Below are 25,541 nucleotides of genomic sequence, written 5' to 3'. Positions count from 1 at the left end.
CACACGAGTAAACAAACAATATTTAAGAAATAGAAAGTATTTAGCTAGAAATAGTGCATAGCTTCAAAGTTCTGATGAAAAGTTTTAGTAAGTTTATAACAACACCTGTGCATTTCTTTAGCCTTCTGTTGGTATAAGTCTATAAGGGGTAAGGAAGACCACTGACTTCTATCAGTAAACTAGGAGCAAAAGGAGCTTTAAGTTAATATTTCAAAAACTGACCTATTTTTCTCTTTTTCTATTTCTATGTCTCAATGTTTATTCACTTTTTCTTTCCTTCACTTTCCATGTCTGTACTCTATCCCTATTCTCATCCTGTCCTCTGTTTCTTTTATTCCTGATTTTTTGTCTCCAGGCTAGCCTTACCCTGTCTTTTACTGCATTAAAAATCACAACATGTAAAAAAGTCACTGGATTTTTACAGGTGACAGTAAACAGAAAATGTCGTATAGGGAGTACTATAGATGGAATGTTTACCCTCCTCCCCTCAATTCTTATGGTGAAATCCCAACCCCCAACGTGATGGTATTAGGAGGTGGGCCTTTCGGAGGTGATTAGGTCATGAGGTCAGCAGTATGCGACAGGACAAAAGGAACCAGAAACCAACCATGCTGGGGCCCTGATCTGGGACTTCCAGCCTCCAGAACTGAGAGTAATAAATGTCTGCTGTTTATGAGCCACCCTGTCTGTGTTACTTTGTTTTAGCAACCTGAATGGTCTAAGACATGGGATTAACCTAAACTACTCAGACTCCTTCAGTGGCTACCACTTCATGGAATAACCTATGGCAATGTTAACAGATCGTCCTTAGCCTTCTCCGTTATAAATCAGCCATTTCGGATACTTGAGTAAGTTACACTGAGGCAAGAATCGTACTTCCTTCAAAAGGTAATTCCAAATATCTGTTCAAGACTATTCATTGCCAAGAAACTTGAATCTAAGAGGAAAATGGTGGTTACCAGGGGCTGGAAAGATGTTGCTGAAAGGTTACAAAATATCAATTAGACAGGAGGATTAAGTTCAAGAGATCTAGTGTACAATTGGCCAGGCGCGGTGAATCACGTCTGTAATCCCAGCACCTTGGGAGGCCAAGGTGGGTGGATCACTTGAGGTCAGGAGTTTGAGACCAGTCTCGCCAGCATGGTGAAACCCCATCTCCACTGAAAATACAAAAAACCAGCCAGGTGTGTTGGCACGCGTCTGTAGTCCCAGCTACCCGGAAGGCTGAGGCAGGAGAATGGCTTGAACCCGGGAGGTGGAAGTTGCAGTGAGCTGAGATCATACCATTGCACTCCAGCCTGGGCAACAGAGCAACACTTCATCTCAAAAAAAAAAAAAAAAAAAAAAAAAGATCTAGTGTACAACATGCTGACTATACTTAATAACAATGTATTGCTGAGAGTAGATTTTAAAGTGTTTTCGCCACACACATACAAAAATGGAAAGTATGTAAGGGAATGTTTATGTTAGTTAGCTCTGTTTAGCCATTCCACGACGTACACACATTTCAAAATTACATGTTGTACATGAGAAACATACATTTTTAATTGGTGAATTTAAAAAATAAAACAGTAAAAAATCAATTAAAAATCAGTTTAAAAATGATATCTGGAAACCCCTCCCCACCCCCAAATCTTGAATCTAAACATGGATTCCCCAAGGTAGCTAGCCCCCACTGCATCAACCTACACAGCAACTGGATTCCCCAAGGTAGCCCCCACTGCAACAACCTACACAGCAACCAGATTCCCCAAGGTAGCCCCCACTGCATCAACCTACACAGCAACCGGATTCCCCAAGGTAGCCCCCACTGCATCAACCTACACAGCAACTGGATTCCCCAAGGTAGCCCCCACTGCATCAACCTACACAGCAACTGGATTCCCCAAGGTAGCCCCCACTGCATCAACCTACACAGCAACTGGATTCCCCAAGGTAGCTCCCACTGCATCAACCTACACAGCAACTGGATTTTCACAGGCTCTTTTCAAAGTGCGAGAGAGAGGCTCACCTGCCCCCGGGTCATCTTCTGCAGCTCATTCTCCCAAGCCGCCTGGTCATCGTCCAAGTTATAGGAAGCTGGTGGAGTGAGTCCACGGAGGATCAGGGGGTCTCGGTCATGGCAGAGGGCTGTCAGGTGTCCAATGTACAACTTTAATTTACTTCTATTTTGGTCAAGTTCTAAGAGGGGCTGGATGATCTAAGGCAAAAAAATAAAATAAAATAAAATAAAATGAGGAGAGTCAAGGTCAGTCTGAAATGAGAGGTTCAAACATTCTTTATGCTTTCCAAGTCAAAGAAAATTGACCAAAGACTAAAACTTTTCTAATCACTACTGAAATCTTCAGGATTACAGAAACATTTTCACATACTGTCACACATTTATGCTGTCACACCCAGCCGCCCTTCTGGGAGACGGGAAGAGAATGCTGGCTTAATATATCCACACCAGACGGATAGCTCTGTATCGAGGCAGGGATTAAGCACGGGACTAACTTGTTTTTACAGAGATGCTATTCCTGATACAGAAAGACTCCAGTTACCTCACGATTTCTCTTTTCACTTGTTTATGAGTAGATTGCGAAAAACTGCTAGTGAAACTGCTCATCTGAAAGCCTGGACTACATATACTTCAAGTGTTCCTCCACCTCCTGGAATGGAAGACAAATTCTGTCTCTGGAGAAGGTGCATGTTTTTCTTGGCCAAGAGATGTGATGAGGGAATTCATTACGAATTCTGCCTCATCCTGGCTTGCGCTCCCCTCATTTATTTCACAGAGGTTACCCGATATTCTTCTGAACCAGTGACTGATAAATCCCTATATAACACCAAACACCCGACTCACAGCCAAGGACTCTGAGATTCTTAGTTGTAACATTGGTTCTGTGTTTTTCTTAAGTAACAGACTTGCTCTACGTTTTTTCTTTTCTCATTCCTTTCCCCTGCTTGAACAGCTACTCCTTTGATTCCTTCTGGAAGCACACTAAATGACTGATGACTCCTGCCCCAGGATTTCATTTGACAGCTCTCGTGACAATAGTCTGGCCAGGTATTTGGTAGCTGGTCAAAGCCTGGAGTGTTGAGGAAGAGAGCGGGGCCAGACCTCACATCACAGAACACTGAAGCATTAGAGCAGCACCTGCTTGACACACAGCAGCTGTGAGCACTGTGAAGCACTGCCAAAACGCTGGCAGTTCTCAGTGTGTTCCCAGGGCTCACACTGCAGAGGTCTGCACCTGTTGCATGTCACCAGCCTGGCAATTTTCATGAACAGGACACCTCTGGCCTAACTAATGAATTGGGAGCTCAGTAATCTTCAAGTCAACAGAAGCAAGGCCTGGTATTACTTTCCACAGTAACACTGATTCCTCCTTGGACCCCCTCAGAGGACTGCTCCTGCCACCTTCCTTTATTTCTTTTTAAACAAGCGTTTTTTAAGAAATAAAGTTTTATGTTTTTATTATGAAAGCAATGTATAGTTTACTCCAAAACATTTGGGGAAAAAAGAAAAATAAAGGAAATAAGACTTTTCATACACTTCCATCAAGAAGTAATCATTTGGCCGGGCGTGGTGGCTCACGCCTGTAATCCCAGCACTTTGGGAGGCCGAGGAGGGCAGATCATGAGATCAGGAGATTGAGACCATCCTGGCTAACATGGTGAAACCCCGTTTCCACTAAAAATACAAAAAATTAACTGGGTGGGTGCCTGTAGTCCCAGCTACTTGGGAGGCAGAGGCAGGAGAATGGTGTGAACCTGGGAGGTGGAGCTTGCAGTGAGCCGAGATCGCGCCACTGCACTCCAGCTTGGGTGACAGAGCGAGACTCTGTCTCAAAAAAAAAAAAAAAAAAAGAAGTAATCATTTGATCATTTGTAACATTTTGGTAATTTTCCTGCCAAATATTTTAATAAATTTATATGAATCAGCTTCTAACAGTATCATACCTCATGTTTTGCTTGATATGTTGTTTATCTATTTAACATTATATTGTGAGTACTGTTCACTACATTATATATGACTGAAACTATGTTTTTAATGGCTGCATAATAAATATAGCACATTTCCTTTGTTTCTAGTACTATTTCCAGGAAATAATTAAAAGAGAATAAAGAGCAAGGGCTTAGTGGCTAAAACAATCTTTAGCTTACTAAAAAGATCAGAGTTCAGTTTAGGCCTATACAGTATATAACACAGAAGCTGGAGCCTGGCTAGACAAACCAGAGAAAATTAATCAATTTAGCATTACTTTTGTTTCTAAAATTCTCTCTCTCTAAGGATAAATGATAAACACCGAAGTCTTGCTGTGGAAGGCTGCTGGGCTCTGTAAGAGACTCCTAATCAGCAGGTTTACGGTACCAGTTCTGGGCTGGAATTTCCTACCTATGACAGTCAACACAGCCAGTCACAGAAGGAAGACAGTGTTTCAATCAAGTAGAGAATTTAGAGTGGGGGAGTTGGATAGTTTTTTGCAAACAATACCAACTTTTCAAAAATATTGTATTTTATTTCTGGGCATACATGTATACTTGTGGTCGGGCATGGTGGATCACGCCTATAAACCCAGCACTTTGGGAGGCCAAGGTGGGCAGATGACTTGGGGTCAGGATTTCGAGAGCAGCCTGGCTAACATGGTGAAACCTTGCCTCTACTAAAAATACAAAAATTAGCCAGGCATGGTGGCGGGCGCCTGTAGTCCCAGCTACTTGGGAGGCTGAGGCCGGAGAATCGCTTGAACCTGGGAAGTGGAGGCGCAGTGAGCAGAGATCGCACCACTGTACTCCAGCCTGGGCGACAGAGTGAGACTCTGTCTCAAAACAACAACAACAAAAAGCATACTCATTGTGGAAAATTTACAAAGGATTCCAAGTGCAGTCTTTAAAGGTAACATTACTTTAAATGCAAGTACACTTTGTGCACCAATGACGAAACTGTCTAATAATGGTTCTATCACTGCACTCCCATGATGCCAAGTAACATATCCCTATTTCATTCCTCATTTTTTAAAAGCTTGGTTTTCTCTATCTTCTTTCACGAATACAACCATTTAAAAAAATCACTTTTGGGCCGGGCGTGGTGGCTCACACCTGTAATCCCAGCACTTTGGGAGGCCGAGGCGGGTGGATCATGAGGTCAGGAGATCAAGACCATCCTGGCCAACACGGTGAAACCCTGTCTCTACTAAAAATACCAAAAATTAGCCGGGCGTGGTGGTGGGCGCCTATAGTCCCAGCTACTTGGGAGGCTGAGGCAGGAGAATGGTGTGAACCCGGGAGGCAGAGCTTGCAGTGAGCCGAGATCGCGCCACTGCACTCCAGCCTGGGCGACAGAGCGAGACTCCGTCTCAAAAAAAAAAAAAAAAAAAAAAAAAAAAAAATCACTTTTGGGATTTTCATTGGGTTTGTGCAATTTATTCCCATTCTCTTAGTGCACACGTGCATGTTTGTGGGTATAGAGCTGCCATCACAAATGCCACATCTGGGCTGCAAAGGCTGAAAGAGCTGATTATCTTAGGTAACCACTTTTGACTGACAAACTGGCAGAAAAAAGTATGACCACGAAGAAAGGGGACAATGTGATAAATGGTCATATTGAGAAGGTCAAATTCCTTATAGTAAAACGGAATTTAAAAAGATATTATTAGCTCACTCCTACAACTACTATGACTCGGATGCTGACTTTTTAGGTCCTTATTCTTAATAAAAAATAAATTTCAGCCGGGCATGGTGGCTCATGCCTGTAATCCCAGCACTTTGGGAGGCTGAGGCGGGTAGATCACTTGAGGTCAGGAGTTTGAGACCAGCCTGGCCAATATGGTGAAATCCCATCTCTATCAAAAAAATACAAAAATCAGCCAGGCACGGTGGTGCATGCCTGTAATCCTAGCTATTTGGGAGGCTGGGGCAGGAGAATTGCTTGAACCTGAAAAGGGGAGGTTGCAGTGAGCCGAGATCGCACCACTGTACTCTAGGCTGGGCACTGCAGCAAGATCTGTCTCAAAAAAAAAAAAAAAAAAAAAATTTCAAACCGATTTAAATGCATTTTATGCTGATGGCTAATTGATTAAATAAACATGATGGCATTTGGTATTCTGAAAAATTTCAGAGTCCAATCGAAAACTTAAAAAATAAGGCTGAGGTCAGGTGTGGTGGCTCATGCCTGTAATTCCAGCACTTTGGGAGGTCAAGGTGGGTGGATCACTTGGGGTCAGGAGTTTGAGAGCAGTCTGGCCAACATGGTGAAACTTGTCTCTACTAAAAATATGAAAAGTAGCTGGGTGTGGCGCGCACCTGTAGTCTCAGCTACTTAGTAGGCTGAGGCATAAGAATTGCTTGAACCTGGGAGGCAGAGGTTTCAGTGAGCTGAGATCACACCACTGCACTCCAGCCTGGGCAATAGAGTGAGACTCCATCACAAAAAAAGAAAAAAAATAAGGCTGAGGCAGGGGGATTGCTTAAGGCCAGGAGTTTGAGACCAGCCTGAGCAACATAGCAAGACTCTGTCTCTATTGAAAAAAAAAAAAAAAAAGGCCCGGCGTGGTGGCTCACACCTGTAATCCCAGCACTTTGGGAGGCCAAGGAGGGCAGATCACAAGGTCAGGAGATCGAGACCATCCTGGCTAACATGGTGAAACCCCGTCTCTACTAAAAATACAAAAAAAATTAGCCGGGCGTGGTGGCAGGCGCCTGTAGTCCCAGCTACTTGGGAGGCTGAGGCAGGAGAGTGGTGTGAACCCGGGAGGCAGAGCTTGCAGTGAGCCGAGATCGCACCACTGCACTCCAGCCTGGGCGACAGAGCAAGACTCTGTCTCAAGAAAAAAAAAAAAAAGACAGAAAGAAAGAAAACTTAAAAAGGAATGAAATTCTAAATTGTTTATCCAGGATAAAAACTCATTTTACAAAGAAAAGATAAATGTTTGAGGTGATGGATTACTCTGATTTGATCATTTACATTGTATAGAGGTATCAAAATACCAGGAATACTCCCAAAATATGTATCATTGTGAAAGCATATGAAACTGCCCAACTAGTATAGTCCCCAAATCTATCCGTAAAAAAACTACTTAAGCCTCTCGGAACACAAGAACCATGTCAATCATGTGGGAAATGCCCTTATCTCTTCCCTTTTCTTCCCATCTAATTTGAGCAGTCCACTTAGAAAAGAAACTGTGTTTCCCACAAGGTAGAACGGCCACTGCCTAATCTCAAGAGGGAAGAGGGACATTTGCTAAGTAGAAAGAGAATGCCTTACAGGACCCGTAAGTTATAACTTTTTTCCATACATGACCTCAATACACTGGCAAGGGGTCCTACTAAAAATCATCAGATATGTGGTCAGGCCAAATTGGTTGTACAGCTATAATGAACTATAGTTAAATATACTTTTCTGCACTAGGAAAAAAGAAGTTAAAAAATGACCTCGTCATGATATTTGCTTCTACCAACTGTGACGCCAAAACATCATTATGGCCCCAATGCTACATTTACAAAATTGTTGAAGAAATTTAAATTTTAAAAAGGGATGAGACATTTTTGCTAAGTACTAAGAGCTTTGTTTCTTCTTATAAGAATTTATTTGTTTATGTATTAGATTCTCAAACAGGTTTCAGAGGCCAGCATTTCATGGCATAGTGACAAGACCAGTAATCTTCCAAAGGTGTTTATTTTAACCTAGTTTCCACTTAAGTGAGATTAGATAACTAATGGTCTTTAGGAAGACAGGTAAGTTGTTCCTGTATCATTCAATACAAATAGTAACAGAAGATTCTACCGCATTCCATTTCTGCAAATCACTCATCTATGAGATTAAACACACTTTCTTGGGCCATGTGACTTGAATACCTGGATGAAATGTGCAGAGTGAAACGTCTGTCCGATAGGCTTTTCTCGTCCCACTCTACTGTTTCTGTACCAGATAGTTACTCTAAGAACCATTTTGAGAGGTATAACACAGCCTCCTCATAAAGACTAGATGAATAGGTACTGAATATTATTTGGGGCTTAAGGTATTTTCTCATGGGGTACTAATATTTTGTCCTTGAAAGATGTCATTTTTTATAATAATTTTTTTTTTTTTAATTGAGACAAGGTCTCGCTTTGTCACCCAGACTGGGGTGCAGTGGTGCAATCACAGCTCACTGAAGCCTCAGTCACCTGGGCTCAGCGATTCTCCTACCTTAGTCCCCAAAGTAGCTGGGACTATAGGCATGCACCACCATACCTGGCTAATTTTTAAAATTTATTGTAGAGAAAGGGTCTCACAATATTGCCTAGGCTGGTCTTTAACTCCTGGGCTCATGTGATCCTCCTGCCTCAGCTTCCCAAAGTGCTAGGATTACAGGCCTGAGCCACTGCACCCAGCCTGAAAGATGCCATTTTTTTAAAGCTAGCATTTATTGATCACTTATTGTCTTCCTGGGAAATTGTTTTATATCTACTATGATTCTTCTGTGGCTGGCTCAGAGCCCTGAAGTGTCTACAAAATCTTTTTGTTCTTTTTACCTGCTGAAGTCTTCAGAGGCAGGTTCAACTGTCCATATGTTAACTGCATAAATGTTAGTGGTAGTTTTGATTTCTTATTGGACTGTCATTGTACTGCTGTCTCTCAGCATAGACTACATTAAGAAAATCCCAGAATAACAGATTAACTTTCCATAAATATTATCATCTTAGAATGGCACTCTTGTCCAGAGGCCCCAGCTGAGAGCTAAACTCTGAAAAGTAAAAGATGCAAGAAAATAAAATTCATTAATTCTGCCTCAAAGTCTTTACCCTCAATAACTAAGATATCTTCTTAGTCAATAATGTACTTCAGGGTCAGGAAAATGAAGGACAGTGTGTCGAGCCTCGTCACAAAGGTTTGGAGCAATGTGTTATGTTCTTATTTAAACACAGCTATTTTGTGAAAGAATAGAGTTCACAAAATCATATAATTCAGTTACCACTAGGAGTTCAGGTCCAGGGACCACTAGGTCACTGAGATGGATAAATGTTAATCAGAAATCTCACTACTAATAGAAATATCTGGTTCTAAAAGTAGAAACTCTCTCCAAAGGTTTCAGATTGAAAGGGTTTTATGGTCTGTCAAAGTGTAAATGTGCCTATGAAAACCACAAAAGACTACAGGTTTTGAAATGCAAAGAAACATGAGAATCATTTTTGAAAATAACAAATGATCATTTCTTCTTAGTTTTACAGCTCACAAATCTGTTGCCAATTTTTCTTTAAGGATGCATTACCACTCTAGCAAACAAAACAAAACAAAACATTCTTTATTTCTGGATTCACGTATGAAGAGAAAACGTTACGTCCTCAAAGCTGTAAGGAGATATGGAACAGCATTCAGAATAAAATAAATCTTGAAATCTCAACTATAGAGCTGCTAACTGCATTCTGCCTATTCAATCTTCATTCAGTTAAAATCTCTTTTACCTTATGCAGCATAACAAATGCTACTCAAGAGAAATCTAAGGGATGTGCATAGGGAACAGACTGTTAGGGGCTTGCCTACTAGTGAGGGAAGGACATCTCTGGCTGAGCATACCTATGTATCTCTTCATGTGCTACAAAGGATGTCAAGACTGTGGGCATCTCTATACTTGCTTTAGTACTTGGAAACTTGTAAGATACATTAAAACCAGGTCATTCACCACCAGGTGGGCGAACATGTATATATAGATGAGGACAGCACACGGAAATTGGGTGAAAAGTGAAGAGAATGCTACTAGGAGGCACAGAAGCTATTATTACAAGCCAACCAATCAAGGGTACATACAGTATGCACCCTGAAAGGACGGCTGCTGAAAGTCGATGAGATAACCAGAATCAAGAAGTCAAGAAAGACACTCAGAAAGCCACTTACTGCTGCACTCAGAAATTCCAGGAGCAGAAATGTGTTCCAAAATTCTTTCTTGCTGTTAAGAGTTAACAAAGATGAGAAAACACTTTCAACTCAGTTCTTGGCTTGAGGCTTGGCTCCCCACACAAATCACTCATTGTGTTTTAGTGAAAAATGGAAGAGTTAAATATAAGTGCATATATATATATATATATATCTGAATGGCTTCCCTACTGTACAGTACAGTTCCAGGGCTATAGATTTATGAATGAGACATTAGGGGCAAAAATCTAGGCATGTGGAAGAAACATGAGGCAAAAGAGGGAGAAGAGAGAGTCATACTTTTTGCACAGGCCAGCCCAACAAGGACTGACGCTGGATTTCAAGGAAAAGCTAGGCAGGCAGTTGGTCACAGGGAAAAATGGTGGCTTTTAACTCCCTGCATGCATGTGTGAACACGTAAACACTGAAATTGATAACTCACACTCTATTCTGACCCTCTGAGGCCTGGGCCTCACGTGCTGTAACTGCTGCAGTCAAGCACAACAGCACCTTTTGGCATTATCACATGTCTGCTGGACAGATGGATCTGAAAAACAATACGCTCGTTGCCTACGGGACAAAACAGTGTAATAACCTCATAATCACATTTTATTTTCCCCTTTCTCTCCTGCGGCGTTGGGAGTGGAGGGGAAAGGCAAGCGGAGTTACCCAGGGTAAACAAAAGGGACCTCCTGACCTTGATAGCATCTCAATAAACAAGGAACAACATAACAAAGATGTGAACTGAAATGATGAGGAACACATTTACTGGCTCCTTCTCAGTCCGTAGGACTACAAAAAAAGAGCCAAGTATGACTGTCTAGTCACTATGAGATTTGATAGCTTATCTGTACAAAGGCTCCCAAAGACAGGCCAGTCTCTGGAGGAGACTCTTCTGTGAGTGGTAGCTATTTCAAGGTCAGGATAAGAGGGCGTGTGTGTGTGTGTGTGTGTGTGTGTGTCCGTCTGTCTGTGCATGGAAGGGTTGGGGGAGTAGGCAGAGGCAGTTTGCAGTTAGTCACCTTATTATTTGAACTCTAGTGTCAAATCAAACATAACAGACTATGCAGATATAAGTCTACTGCTGAGTGCTCACAGATAGGCTATAGCCACTGAGGGTCTCATTACGTGTCTGGAGCCTGTGGTAGACGTGGCTTCTCAGTAGAGTGCTTAATAATAACATGGCCTAAGAGGGCACAGGTGGCAGGAAGAAGAGTTAGCTACCACCGAAATCCAGGAGAAACTATAAATATATCTGTAGCTGTGTGTAAATATCAGAAATGGGCACCTTTCCACTGGAGAAAGGCGTCACATACAGAAATCTGATCTGTTAATGCTAATACCGGAAATAGCCAGAAAACGGTTTCTCACTGTAGCAGGTGAGAAATGGTTGTGATTTGGTGTTTAGGAATGCACGGGGGCACAAAGTCCAGATGCGAGGAGAGATCTGAGCAAAATGGCCCTCAGCCAATATTTTCAGCTTAGTGTAGCTTAGTTTTCTCTGAAAATAGTGGCACAAGAACTTTGTATCACCAAGAGGATGAGGAAATGTTTCTGTATATCATAAAAGAGCACTTCAAGAATGAAAACAGTACCAGGACAGAAGGCACGAAGGCTGTCTCTCTAGCTTCTTCCTCTCAGTACTATAAACCAAAATAAAGCTGGTTTTTCAGGGGGACAGCAGCTAATTCCAGGAAAGCCAGGGGTACATACCTGCCTCCCCCGACGCTAGCAGCTTTGGTTTGTTTCTATGTACTATTATTCTCTTCCTTTCTTCTCCTGCCTCCCCTCTCTCCTTCTGACCTGCCCACGGGAAGAATCTTTATTTCCGCTCCACACACACACTAAAACATCTCATACATCTGAGAAGCTAATAAGGATCTTGGCTGCTCTGACAGAGTTGTACTTCCTGGATTTATGTTTGCTACAGTCAATCAGGAAATCATATTTAAAAGGCAAATTCTTTCTGAAAATTTTATATACCATGAATAGATCCCATGGATTAACAATTTCCAGACATCACCCCTTTCACCTTGGGAATAATCCAGACTTTGGGTGGAAAAAAAGATTTGGGAAAAACAAACATGAGAAAGACGGCTTTCTCTACCAACTTCCTTTATCTGAGAATAAAATCTCCCATGCAGTCATTGAATTATTCTCTCTCTCTCTTAGAACGTTAAACTGTGTAGCACAACACAAACTCTGACGGTCATCACCACTTCAATATTAATAGTTGTGGATGCTTAAGCAAAGCTTTATTATTTGAAGATATACGGTTGACTATGACAAAAGAGGCTCAGCATGGTAAATACCAGAGATACTACAAATGGTGGCTGACGTTTCAAGATTAAACGACCTGGACCATGACTAGCCTAAGGATCTCCAGTCAGACGACCCTCTGGGTGTATGTAACACCCATCTCTGGAAGAAGGACCCACGTGCTCTGTTTCCCTCTGCTCCAAACACAGGATTATTAAGCAGGGACTGGAGATCAATTCTGAAGGGTAGTGGCAAAGTGGGGCAGACCCACTGGGAAGTGGGAAATGGAATGGGCAGAAAGAAGAAACCCCAGCATTTGACAGAACTGACTGATACTCATGGGGGAAGAGCAGAGTGCCAGCAGGCGGCCACAGAAGGGAGTTCCAAAGGCTACATGGTGTACACATCTAGACGGAAGCACAGGTAACTACACGAGTCAATAAAGAGTAAGTAGGCTCCTAGTTTAGCTGTAAAGTGACTTGATAGTAAAAAAGAAAAAGGAAAAAGTTAAGCTTATATAGAATCTTCATATATCTATTTTTTAATCTCCCAGGCTCTCATACCAGTGCCACCTTTTAGTACTCACAAAAAAGCTACTGCACAAAGGAAGCCACGTCCAATTTTAGTGAGGAAATCCAGAGGATGGAGACCACGTTTTTCATATAATCAGAGAATCTAATATATTACGGGTGTTTAGAAAATAGGAAACAGAATAAAGAGTGAAATGATAAAATCTAACTCTAGAAATCAAGCAAAGAAAAGGGACAAGAGGAAGCAGAACATGCCTCTTCTGCACCATGTGAAGCTGCTCTTGTTTGTAGCTGCTTTTCCCGGTTTTTCTACCAGGGAGTACCCCCCCTTTTTTTGAGACAGGGTCTCACTCTGTTGCCTAGGCTGGAGTGCAGTGGTGTGATCACAGCTCACTGCAGGCTCGGCCTCGGGGAGTATACTTTTGATGGCACAGACACATACTTTAACAGTAGCAATAGCTCTCTTCATGCTTTAACCAGTCTGCCCAAATATACACAACATACAATTTTGAGGAATTCTCTATACTCCATTGCCTTGTGGGCTTCAGCAACTGTAACCTTCTTGCATGAGATGCTACTGCTGACAGGAAATAGAAAGCCTTTGTTGGACCATTCAAAGGGAGTAAAGTCTCTGCCATCTTGTTCATTTAAGCAATAAGATCTCATGCCACTGGCCACATACACTTCTAATTAATAAACCATCCTCTAGCTAGCAAACCATCCACACATCATTTCCCAGATGCAGCATTTCAAGGAACACTGCAAAGCCATTCTAAGGCAGGTGTGTGTGCCTCTGACAACCTGTGAGTTCAGTGCTGTACATTCTATGTATGTGAAGATTTTCAGCTCCCCGACTGCATTAACGCATTTTGTCTCAATGATCATATATTTCTGCACGCCAGAATAAAGCTTCAGGTTAACATGCTATTTAAAACATACACGTGCATAGAGCTATGAAATGTCTGATTGGCTGGAGCCAGGCTCCTCTGAACTAGGACTCCTACCTCTGCCATCTCTTGGAGCAATTACAACTTGTACCTTCCAGGAAAGCACACTGTTTGCCTGGATGCTTGCCCTTATCTGCTCTCATGTCAGTTACTTCCATCATGACATTTTTAAATTAGCCTGGAATTAAATTAATTTAGGAGATCCTCTGCATCTTATAATCTTAACTAAGAATTGCATCTACCTAAACATTTCTTTGGCAACAGATGCTGTGGCATCACAGCACCTTACAGTACTACACTGGATGCAGACACAGGAGTCCATCCTTTAGTACCAGGGAAGGCAGTGTGGCTCCTGTGGCTATGGCCGTTCCAACACTGTACAGCCAGGAGGATGCAGGTGGTTGGCTGGTGACATCATGTTAATGACTGGGTATTCAGTTTCAGAGACTGTGGTGAAAAAAGTTTTTTCTGGTTTTTGTTTTTTAATGCAGAGGCTACCCTCACTAGAGACAGATATGTATCACTTACGTGCTATGACATCTTTGCACTGTATTGATAGTTCTGTGCAACAGAGCAGAATTACACACAGAGTGATAAAGTGGTGAAGAGCATGGGCTCTGGAGACACACTGTATGGCTTGATTCCAGGGTCTGTTACATTCTAGGTAGGAGACCTGGAACAAGTTGCTTTGGTAACAGTGTATTAATGGGGTTGTGATAATCTACGTGCCTGCCACAGAGTAAAGTTCTTCAATAATTATTAACTACTATTATTTCCAATAACCTGTTTTGTCATCTGTAAAATAGGAGTAATTATGCCCATCCTTGTGAAGATTACGGTACATGTAAAGACAAGTTATTCTTGGTAACTACCTGACATCCTCACCCTGAGGACATTTTAATGCCACCACATGTGCTTGGCCTCACCAAGGATTGTGGATGGCTAGGGAAGGCATGTAAAATGATAAGAAGCACAACAAGAACTAGATAAGCAACACAACACTACAGTCCATGAACCAAATTCAGCACCACCTTTTTTGTATAGCCCATCAGCTAAGAATGGTTTTTATATGAACATGAGATTTCAGTGTCTAAAGTTTATTAATTCATAGCCACAGTCATTCATTCACATATCGCCTATGGCTGCTTTCACACTACAACAGCAGAGGTGAATTGTTTTGGCAGGAAGTACACAGTTTGCAAAGCATAAGTATACGCTATCCCAGCACTTTGGGAGGTCGAGGTGGGAGGACTGCTTGAGCTCAGGAGTTCGAGACCAGCCTGGGCAAAACACAGAGACTCATCTCTACAAAAAGTTTAAAAAATTAGCAGGGTAAGGTGGTGCATGCCAATAGTCCCAGTTACTCAGGAGGCTGAGGTAAGGGGACTGCTTGAGACTGGGCAGGAGGTTGAGGCTGCAGTGAACTGCGAATGCACCACTGCACTCCCTGTCTCAAAAACAAACAAAAACCAAAAGTGTAACTATATACTATTTACTATCTGGACCATCAAAAAATGTTTGCCAATTTCCGTAACAGACCAATCTCAGATAACAGGGCAAATATAATATTAAAGAGGAAATTCTTATAATTTTCCAACAGATTATTGTAAAAAGGAATAATAATTACTATCTTAAAAAATCCATTCACAATGAAAAGTACTTGTATCAAGAATAATATTAACACAAAATAAAACACTGGCTAAATGGAAAATTGGATTTGGCAATAGGCATAAAATGAAAACTGACAGTTACAGGAAGTCATAATTAGTAAAATCTATGTAAAAACTGATAAATAAAATCATTATGCAATTTAAATATGAAAAAGAACTGATACTAATTAAAATGATTCCATAAGATAAGAAAATTAAAAAATCTGAACATTTTCAACTACACGTATAAATTGATCAAGATACTAAGTTAACTTAGTTTCAGCTCCAGAAAACGCTCAGTTAAAAATTTCTTGATACTGATACAACCTGAATTAAATATCTGTGAATAGGTTAAATGTTTCTATTGGGTCAAATGTTCTCAAGGTTAGACAAGTCTAAAACACTAATTGGATCAAAACAGCATCCTGTACTCATTTTGATGGAAGGAATTTTAGAGATATCTGCCCCCGTCCCTGCCTAACTTTCTAAATGAAAAATTCAAAATCCTGAGGTGACTTGATGTGTAAAGATGACCAGCAGCTATGTTCTCAGTCGGCATCAGTACATCACAGCTCGTGGTTCTCCCCTGAAGCGGTTATAGAACTTTCAGGCTTTCTTTGATTGCTTTTCCCTGAGTAGTTCCTGCGGGCAAGTTAACTTTCTGAATTATAACTGGGCATTCAGATGGTGTTCTCTATTTTCTCAACCAAGAGAGACTGGAAACCATTTGGGACATTTCCTATAAGAACCAGAGCTTCTTGATAATAAACATATTCTCACTTATAAACTCTTCTATCACTGCACCCCTTCAGCCCCTCAGCATCACTTTCCAGGACAAAGTAGCAAGCTCTGAACTGGCTGTCCTGTTTCCAGTACTCTGCCCTGTGTACCTCCCTCTCCACCCGTCCATCCTCTACAGATTGCAATGGCTAAGGTCTTCACGATCCACCTGCTGCTGACTGCAACCATCTAATGGCTTGTTTTTCCCTCTCTGACATCCCATAGTAATTGAAAAAATAAACCTGAGGCTGGGCGCAGTGGCTCACGCCTGTAATCCCAGCACTTTGGGAGGCCAAGGCAGGTGAATCTCTTGAGGTCAGGAGTTTGAGACTAGCCTGGCCAACATGGTGAAACCCTGTCTCTACTAAAAATACAAAAAAATTAGCCGAGTGTGGTGGTGCGTGCCTGTAATCCCAGATACTCGGGAGGCTGAGGCAGGAGAATCGCTTGAACCCGGGAGGCGGAGGTTGCAGAGAGCCAAGATCAAGCCACTGCACTCCAGCCTGGGCAACAGAGTGAAACTGTTGCAAAAAAAAAAAAAAAAAAAAAAAAAAAAAAAAAGCCTGAAAATTATTTAGCATTCCTCTTTTCAAAAAGTGGTGCCTAAGCCCTAATACCCCACTCAGTGTGGGATGGTCTTAGTGACTCACTTCTAAGGAACAGAATGTGGCCGAAGTGATGTTGTGTAACTTATGATTCTAGGTCATAAAAGGCATTGTGGCTTCCTTCTGGCTCTCATCTCTTGGATCACTCATTTTGGGTGAAGCCGGACTCCATGTCACCACATCCAGGAGCCCAGTGGAGAGGTTCCATATGGCAAGGAACGGAAGGTTCCTTCCAACAGGTAGCACAAACTGTGGATGAGCAATCCTGGAATTGGCTGTTCTATCCCCAGGGAAGGTTTTAGATAATTGCGGTCCCATGAGAGACCCCAAGTAAGAACTGCCCAGCTAAGACGCTGCTGAATTCCTGACACATAGAAGCCATTGAGATAAAAATCATTTATTGTAGTTTTATGCTGCCAAACTTTGGGGTAATGTGTAATGTTGCAACAGACAATTGATATGCACCCTAACTACTATGTATAATGAGCTACGAAGAATATACTAAATTTGTTATGCTGCTTATGCTTCTATATCTTTGCAAATGTCTTTATCTAAAATTATATCTGCCTGGCAAATGCCTACTGCTCCTTCAAGTTAGCTCAAGGGTCACCTTTTCTGTGAACTCCTGAATCTCTTTGGAGACCTGGGTTTTTCTATTGCATCTTGTATAATTTTTCTCTGTTGGAGAAAATCCATCATTTAGCATTTGTTTCAAAATGAAACATGTATTTTTTACCATGTACCTAGTGCAGTGTTAGGCACATGGTAGATGTCCCAAAAATATTTTTGAATTAACCTTATTTCTCATTTCAGTTTTAAACCAAAATAATAAAAGTTTCATATCACATGGAATTATTCTACATGAACTTGAGGATTCAGATGTAAATGATAAAGGAGTGTGGAGAATGTACTTTTCAGTTAAAACATGAAATCAGAGATAAACATCCTGGTTCAATTCTTAGAAGACAAAACAATATGAATACCAGATTTTTAAATAGTGACCCAACAACAAAATGATTATGTGACCAAATGTAAGATGTTTTCATTTGATTCTAGAATACCAATAGCAAAATTTTAGTAACTTATTTCATATTCACATGAAAACGCAGACAATCTAATACCTTTCTAGGCTTGCCAAATCCCTCCTTCTGCAAAAAGTTTGTGATCCTAGTCTTGAAATTCAGGAAGAAACAGTGCTATGTGTTCAGTAGTGACTATCTATCAATGAAAAGAAATGAAGTTTTGCTAACAAGTGTTTTGCCTTAAAACCTGAATTTTCACCAAAAAGAAGAAGCCATCTGTTTTGAATATTTTATAGACCAAGCCTCTATTTGTGCTTTGCTTTGATCTCCTAGCATAATAGGAAGCCAGTGATACAGTCCAGCTACCCCTCAATCAAGTGTGCTCATTTAATTTATCCCAGAAATGTCGAGCCAGATCCAGCTGGAAACTTTAGCCTCATCGTCCTAGGATCAGGAAGAAGGAAGACACATCAGGGAGAATAGCTCTGTTATTTTGGTTGATAATGCAGTTCTGTGTCTAAGAAAATATTCCTTTAACCCAAAACAGACAGTAATCCTGAAGACAGAGAGTGTGTATAGAAAATAACAAATTAGCAGGGAGCTGAGGACAAGTTAATGAAAGCAGTACTGTAGGGTCCTATTGTAAAGGGTCTGCTGTTTAATATTTCAGATAAAATGTGAGTTGAATAATATCCTCCACAACGTAACTCTATAAAATTAAAATGTGATAGAATACGCAAGTGTTATTAGGCCTGTCTTCCAAAACTGGTATTAAAAAAAGGTCAAATCATAGGCTAACTGAGGGGGGTGAGTAATAAACTTCATGATATAATATTCTAGAAAGCACACTAGGTATTTACTGGAGCTAAGATCAGCCTGGGACACTAATACACATGAATGGAATCCAATTATAGGATAACCTATTAGGGTGCAGGGAGAAACAGAAAGATTAAAAATAGCTACTACACTGCAGAAAACTGTAAATAACATACATGTAACTTTTCTTTAGGGTAAAACTCATCAATATTTTCTTTTAATAAATATTTGTTGAGCCCTGTCAGATGCCCACATTTTCAGATGACTGTGTGGGAAACAAGTAATACATGAAGAGTTTTATTTTGTACAAAGTACAAAGATACTTTGTTGTCCAGGAAGAATGTCTAAATCACAAATAATACCACAAATAGGGGAGACAGCTCTTCCTCATTAGTAAAATGCCCATAATCATTAAGATATGAACCCACGGATCTGAGTGCATATGTTCCAGAGATGCTTCAAATGCTATATAATTTTCAGTCTAAGAAATAAATCAAGTGAGTCCCAGGACAATGCCACCTTAAATCACTCAACAGAAACCACAGAAAAGCAGGATCTACCTGTGAAACACTATAAATGATGTCTTAAAATACATTAAGTAAAAGGTTCTACCCCAAATTACTTACAATGCACTCATGTAGCCTAAGAGGTCTCTGCCTCAATGTCACCCTCACTGTCATTTATTGAGCACGTCCTATATGTCAGGCAAAGGGCTGAGTGCACTGACTACATTATTACATTTAATTCCCACCATAACCTTTGGCATAGGTTTTATGATTGCCATTTAACAAATGAGGGACCTGATGCTTAGAGAAGTGACATGACTTGTGGGCAGTTACACAACCACCACGCTGGATTCAAATTAGGTCTTAGGGCAAAGATGCTCTTTATCACCAAGTTAAAAGGCCCTCAAAATAATACAACTACCCTGTAGGGGAAGCAAAAGAAAATATATTTTGCCAGTTTTATAGGTGGGATGCAATATATTAAAAAAAAGAAAATAGGAAATTTATAGTTGCACAACTGTCATGTATCACAATTGCGACAGCACCACATAAGAGAAACAGTAATGCTGATCTGTGACAGTCACCGACATTGCATTGGGGTGAGGGGATTAGCGGCGATTCTTTTTCTTTTCTATTTTCCAAGTTAAGTGGTTACTGTTGACTATAAATCTCTCTTCCAATCCAACTTCCTTATGTAAAAGTTCCGATACGCATCGAGGCACCCAGGTTTCACACAAAGGAGGCCCCCAGTAGTGGTTTACACAGTATGTGTAGTGTCTGCCAGGTAGAGAGCACACATTATAAATCTAGGAGATATGGTGAGACCTACTCCTTTCTTGTCTGCTTGAGTACGCTTTTGTCTTGATGGTCATCTAGTTCTGGAAGGGTCTGTCTGGGATTTAAGAACACAAAGAGCAGGTGAAAGCAGGTCTGAGACACTTCTAGGCTGGTGTCCAGTTATCAGAGAAATTCTAGTTAAGAATAAAGTATATAAACCTGCCTGTAGTGTCCCAGGCACTGCAGCTGTCCAGACATGTATGTTCTAGTGGGCCACTAGAAGGAGGGCAGACACAGCTGTTTTGAAGGAATCCCAATGGTTTTGATACTTATATGGAGAAAAAATGGTTTTTACGAAAAAAGTGGAAGATGGAATGTGGCCCAGTCACAAACCACTCTAAATTATGAAGAAAAAAAGAATGACACATTGAATTTAGAGGTACAAAGACAGAACATGGTAAGAAAAACTGCGGTAGAATTAGGAAATAAAAGCCGCATTCCATTGATATGATAATGTTGACAGAGCTTTCAAATCTGAAATAGTATGCATTACTATACCACATTAGATGAACTACTGTAGTCCACAAAACATATAATACAGTTGTAGTCTAAATTTGGCAAAAGCTGTATAGTCTAGAGCAAAGATCCTAGAATTCTGGGAATTTCTGCAAGCTATCCAAAAGTAATTGAGTTCTAGAGAATACTAATGTTTAAGAAAAGAGACTAACCCTAAGAATCCAGAAATCTGGTATCTTCCAATATTAGTAAATGACTACACCCTGCTCCTATTGACATTCCTCTAACTTACTTGTAAAGAATGTTCTAAAGGCCGGGTGAAGTGGCTCACACCTGTAATGCCAGCACTTTGGGAGGTTGAGGCGGGTGGATCACCTGAGGTCAGGAGTTCTAGACCAGCCTGGCCAACATGGTGAAAACCTGTCTCTGCTAAGAATACAAAACTAGACGGGTGTGGTGGTGCACGCGCCTGTAATCCCAGCTACCTGGGAGGCTGAGGCAGGAGAATTGCTTGAACCCGGGAGGCGGAGGTTGCAGTGAGCAGAGATCGCACCATTGCACTCCAGCCTGGGCAACAAGAGCGAAACTCCATCTCAAAAAAAAAAAAAAAAAAAAGGTCTAAAAACTCCCTGTGTTAGACTTCAGATACTATGCAAAAGCTATACAGAAGTACATGTTGGCTACCTGTAGGTAGGTAAACAACAGCTATTAATTGTATGGCAAATTATGGATTTACAAACTACTTTCACATTCATTACATCGGTGCCTCAAGAAAAGTAGGATAGTTATCATCACTCCCATTTCAGAGATGAATAAACTGAGGTACCAAGAGGTTAATGGATTACCTTGAAGTCTCTGACCCTGATTCAATGCTTTTTCTATTACTTTAAGTAGGTGTCTACATTTTTCTTGGATAATTCATGTTACACAGAAAAACAGACATACCTGAACCTTGCGGAATTTAATAGCTCTGTGCATTAGGGCCAGAGAAATGATAGTTGATCCTAATACTAAGTCTGTCAGAAAGAAAGTAAGTTTGGCCATTAAAAGGATGTGCTAAAAGCTCTAAGTCACGTAAACAGATCAACATTGTCTCACAGTCATTCTGTAAAGCGAAAAACACACTGAGGAGAAATGACCACGTGAGACCTTTGTTCACAGGGGAATGATGATTATTGTAACCAGTTCCTTCTCTGTTCCAGTCCTTGCTATGAGGAAAGGCTGCATAGGTACGGATGACTGGCATGTCTCAGTACAGTCAGAGATTCAGGAATTTGGGCTGGTGAGAATGCTGGTACAGAAAGTTTGTTTCTCTGCTCTGTTTGTCAAGAGCTTCTACAAGTCTGTGGGGAAAGGGAAGAAAGCAGAATGCAGAAGAGGTCACCATCCACTGTAACAGGAAAATATTCCTGTCCCCACAAGAGATGTGGCTATGCCATCACACTAAAAAGTGCTCTCACTGCCAACTACCAAGCACAATCCAGCATAAGTGCCTACTAAAATTATGTATGTGCTTTATATTCTAGGAAGTAGATAGTTTTGTTTACACAACAGAAACACAAATTTAAAAGAAATAATACTCCTGGCAGCAAAGAATTCTAACCCTGTTCTACTCTAAGCAGTAGCATGCTATTCCAACCCCTACTCCCCACAAAAAATTAACAGGCAACTGAACAATAAGAAAAGAAAAAAAAAAGGTTCTTAGGTTGTAAGGATTTAAGAAAAAGCTTCTCTATCTATCTATCTATCTATCTAACTATCTATCTATCTATCTATCTATCTATCTATCTATCTCAAGCTCTTCTCAAGACACACTTTCAGCAGAAGGCTGGGTAGAGAGAATCACAGGCGATTACTTCAGTGTTTATTTCTTTTTCAAAGGTCAAAACCAGTTTTAGTTTGTTTACTTCTAGGGATGAAGAAACAAGAGGAAAAAGGGAGGATGATAGTGAGCTTCCTTAAGGTTGCATGGGTCTCTCCTATTTTCCTGGTTAAGACACCACTGCCTTGAGGATCTTTAGAATTAAGAAAAACTACTCTTTTTTGCTTTTTTCCCAATGGTTCTTTTAGAGACATAAGCGACTACTCTTTTTAAATCGTGATATGAAGAAACCACTTTGTTTTAAACAGCTAAAGAACAGAATAGAATTATACTTGTGTTGGTATACAGAGAATGAGCTTTGGTTCAAGCAAATATCAGGAAAGCAGTAAAACTGCAGCCAAAGGTCACAAGGTCATGTATTTATGAAGCTGTCCTTCCCGACCTGCTCTGATCCTTCTATTACCCCTCTATTGAAAACACCTGACATTGTATGTGCACTCATTAGTTTTTTCTCTAAAGATTTAAGCTAGATTGCCTACTCATTCATTATGTCATTATGAGCTGCTTCTTCCTTCAATATTAGGTATTAGAAGGCTAGGACCCACGCTCAGTCAACCTTGGAGGTAAGTAACTTCCTGAAGTGAGTACTATTTTATCCACAGCATCTCATCCACACTGAGACTTAGAAAATAGATTATTAAAAAAGAAACACACACACACACACACACGAAACCATATTATCTGGCAATCTGCCACCCAGAAACTACTAAAATTCAATATTGAACAAGTATTCATTGAATACCTATTACTTGTTAAACAATATTTACATCTACCTTTAGTTACTTGGTAGTGCCCCTTGCTGATTTAAGACAGATAAAGTAGATTTCAAAACAAATGATATTTCTGAAAATCAAAAGGGATGTTTCACAGTGGTAAGAAGGCCAGTTATCAGGGTATATAACAATCATAAATGAGCCTGCAAACACAGCCGGAGCTTCAAAATACAATGTAAAACCTGAAATAATTCAAAGGACAAGCAGAAAAATCTCTGATTTCTGTTGGAGATTTGAATGCTTCTTTCTCTGCAATTAACAGACCTCTCCCTCTACAAAAATTGAGTGAAGACATGGAGGATCTAACAGACTCTATCAACCACCCTGACCTGGTTGATATTTACAGAACACTGCAGGTGACAATTAAAGAATACCATTTCTTCAAGAGCACAAGTTATGTTCAGTAAGATGGATCACGTTTTGGGCCATAAAACAACAGTCTCAAAAATGTAAAATAATTAAGACAATACAATGTATGGTTTGTGATCACAGTGAGATTGAACAGGTGTTAAAAGATAAACAAAGGCACACTAAAATTTTAAAGAGTTTATTTGAGCAGACAACAATTCATTAATCAGGCAGCCTTAGGCCATAAGTGGTGGGGGGTTCTGATGAAGAGATTGGGAGAAGACTTTTGTAAGGTGAAAGCAGAAGCAAGGTAAAGAAAATCTCTTATTGGTTGAAGTGGGGCAGTAATGTTTTTCGAATCATTTCAGTGAAGAGTCCCTGGTTAGAGGTTGGCCAGGCAGTTTCTGATTGGTTAAACTTAAGTATTGGAAAGCCCCTAGGTAGGGAGTTAGTTGGTGGTTTCTGATTGGCCTAGAATATGACTGTTTACAAAGAGTTGGGTTTCAGTTTGTTTATGTAGGAACTCAGGGCATTGGAGCCGCCTTAGCCTAATGGCCTCCCAACCAAAATTACACTGAGTTTGAAATAGGATTATGGAAAAATGCTGAGCATTGCTAATCATCATGCAAATGCAAACCATGATGAGATACCATCACACACCAATCAAAATGGCTATTATTTAAAAACCCCAAAAAACAAAAAATAACAAATGCTGGAGAGGATGTGGAGAAAGGGGAACTCTTACACAGTGTTGGTGGCAATGTAAATTAGAACAGCCATTATAGAAAACAGTATGGAGGGTTTTCAAAAAACTAAAATAGAACTATCATGCAATCCAGCTATTATACCACGGGGTATATATCCAAAGGAAAGGAAATCAGTATATCAAAGAGATCACTGTACTCCCATGTTTCGTGCAGCACTATTTACAACTGCCAAGATACGGAATTAACCTAAGTATCCATCAACAGACGAATGGATAAATGTGGCAAATATATATACAATGGAATGCTATTTAGTGATTAAAAAAAAAAAAGAATGAAATTCTGTCATTTCAGCAACATGGATGAGCTGGGAGGACAATATGTTAAGTGAAAAAGTCAGGCACAGAGAGATAAATACCATACATTCTCATTCATGTATAGAAGCTTGTATGGAAGCTTAAAAAGTTGATCTCATAGAAACAGAGAGTAGAATAGTGATTACAAGAGGCCAGGAAGGGTAGGGGGAAGGGGAAAGCCAGGGGTGGGTTAATGAATATAAAATTGCTTTTGCAAGAATTATAAAAGTGAGAGAAATCTAACCTGACTCCATCTTGCTTCTAACGTCACAAGCTCACTCCCCTTGCTCATTCCTGCGCATAGGCCAAGCTAACTATGGGAGGAATTTAGCTTATAGTTTAACTTTGAAGCAAAAATGATAATAGTCCCTCTGCAAGCTGACCCCCGCTGGGGACTGAAACCATCTTTGTAAAACGAATGAAAGGCCACAAGGTTAGGATTATGGGAAAAGACTGAATTCTGCTAAGATGTAGGTGTAGTTAAATGATAACCAGCCACTGTTCCCTAGCTTACTTTGCCAGGCTGGAGTGCAGTGGCGCGATCTCGGCTCACTATAACCTCTGCCTCCCTGGTTCAAGCAATTCTCCTGCCTCAGCTTCCCAAGTAGCTGGGACTACAGGCACGTGCCACCATACCCAGCTAATTTTGTTTTTGGATTTTTAGTAGAGACGGGGCTTCACCATGTTAGCCAGGATGGTCTCGATCTCCTGACCTCATGATCCACCTGCCTCAGCCTCCCAAAGTGTTGGGATTACAGGCGTGAGCCACTGTGCCCGGCCTGTTTCCTAGCTTACTTTTCTAATATCACTTACTCATCAAGAGTCATGTAGCTGGAGGTTACAAAATTTGTAACTTCCCCAATTACTCCTATAGATAACATCACTGTTGTAAAACCCGAGATTGGTCTTTAAGATATTTTTCAGACTTTTGCATTCTGGCAACCAACTGACTCCACTCGGACCTGTTACTCATATCAAGGAACTGACTCAACCGGTCTTGTGACCCCCATCTAGAAACTGACTATAAAGATAAAAGATAGTACAAAGATACTTTTTTTTTTGTATAAAGATAGTTTTTGACACCTCTATGATCTCAACCCCAGCCAATCAGCAGTACCCATTCCCTAGCCCTCAGCCTGCTAAATTATCCTGGAAAACCCTAGCCTCTGAATTCTTGGGGAGGCAGATTTGAGA

General features: G+C 40.7%; 1 protein-coding gene across 27 annotated transcripts in view; it reads right to left on the bottom strand.

The window, feature by feature from the left end:
* The window catches only part of ERC1 (ELKS/RAB6-interacting/CAST family member 1), a 511,501-nt gene that overhangs the window by 52,899 nt on the left and 433,061 nt on the right, over positions 1 to 25,541 (bottom strand). For 21 of the 27 annotated variants that reach the window (XM_054527822.2, XM_063711693.1, XM_063711688.1 and 18 more), the window contains one exon: positions 2,012 to 2,200. In XM_054527822.2, the coding sequence (XP_054383797.1) occupies positions 2,012 to 2,200 (189 nt within the window). Of the gene's footprint in view, positions 1 to 2,011; positions 2,201 to 25,541 lie in introns of those variants that run through there. The other 6 variants (XM_054527833.2, XM_054527826.2, XM_054527827.2 and 3 more) reach the window with 1 other exon arrangement.

Source organism: Pongo abelii, chromosome 10 (genome assembly GCF_028885655.2).
Source record: "Pongo abelii isolate AG06213 chromosome 10, NHGRI_mPonAbe1-v2.0_pri, whole genome shotgun sequence".
In the NCBI taxonomy this organism is placed as follows: Eukaryota; Metazoa; Chordata; class Mammalia; order Primates; family Hominidae; genus Pongo; species Pongo abelii.
The sequence above is the reverse complement of the archived record's forward strand: the minus strand, read 5'-3'. Positions and strand labels throughout refer to the sequence as shown.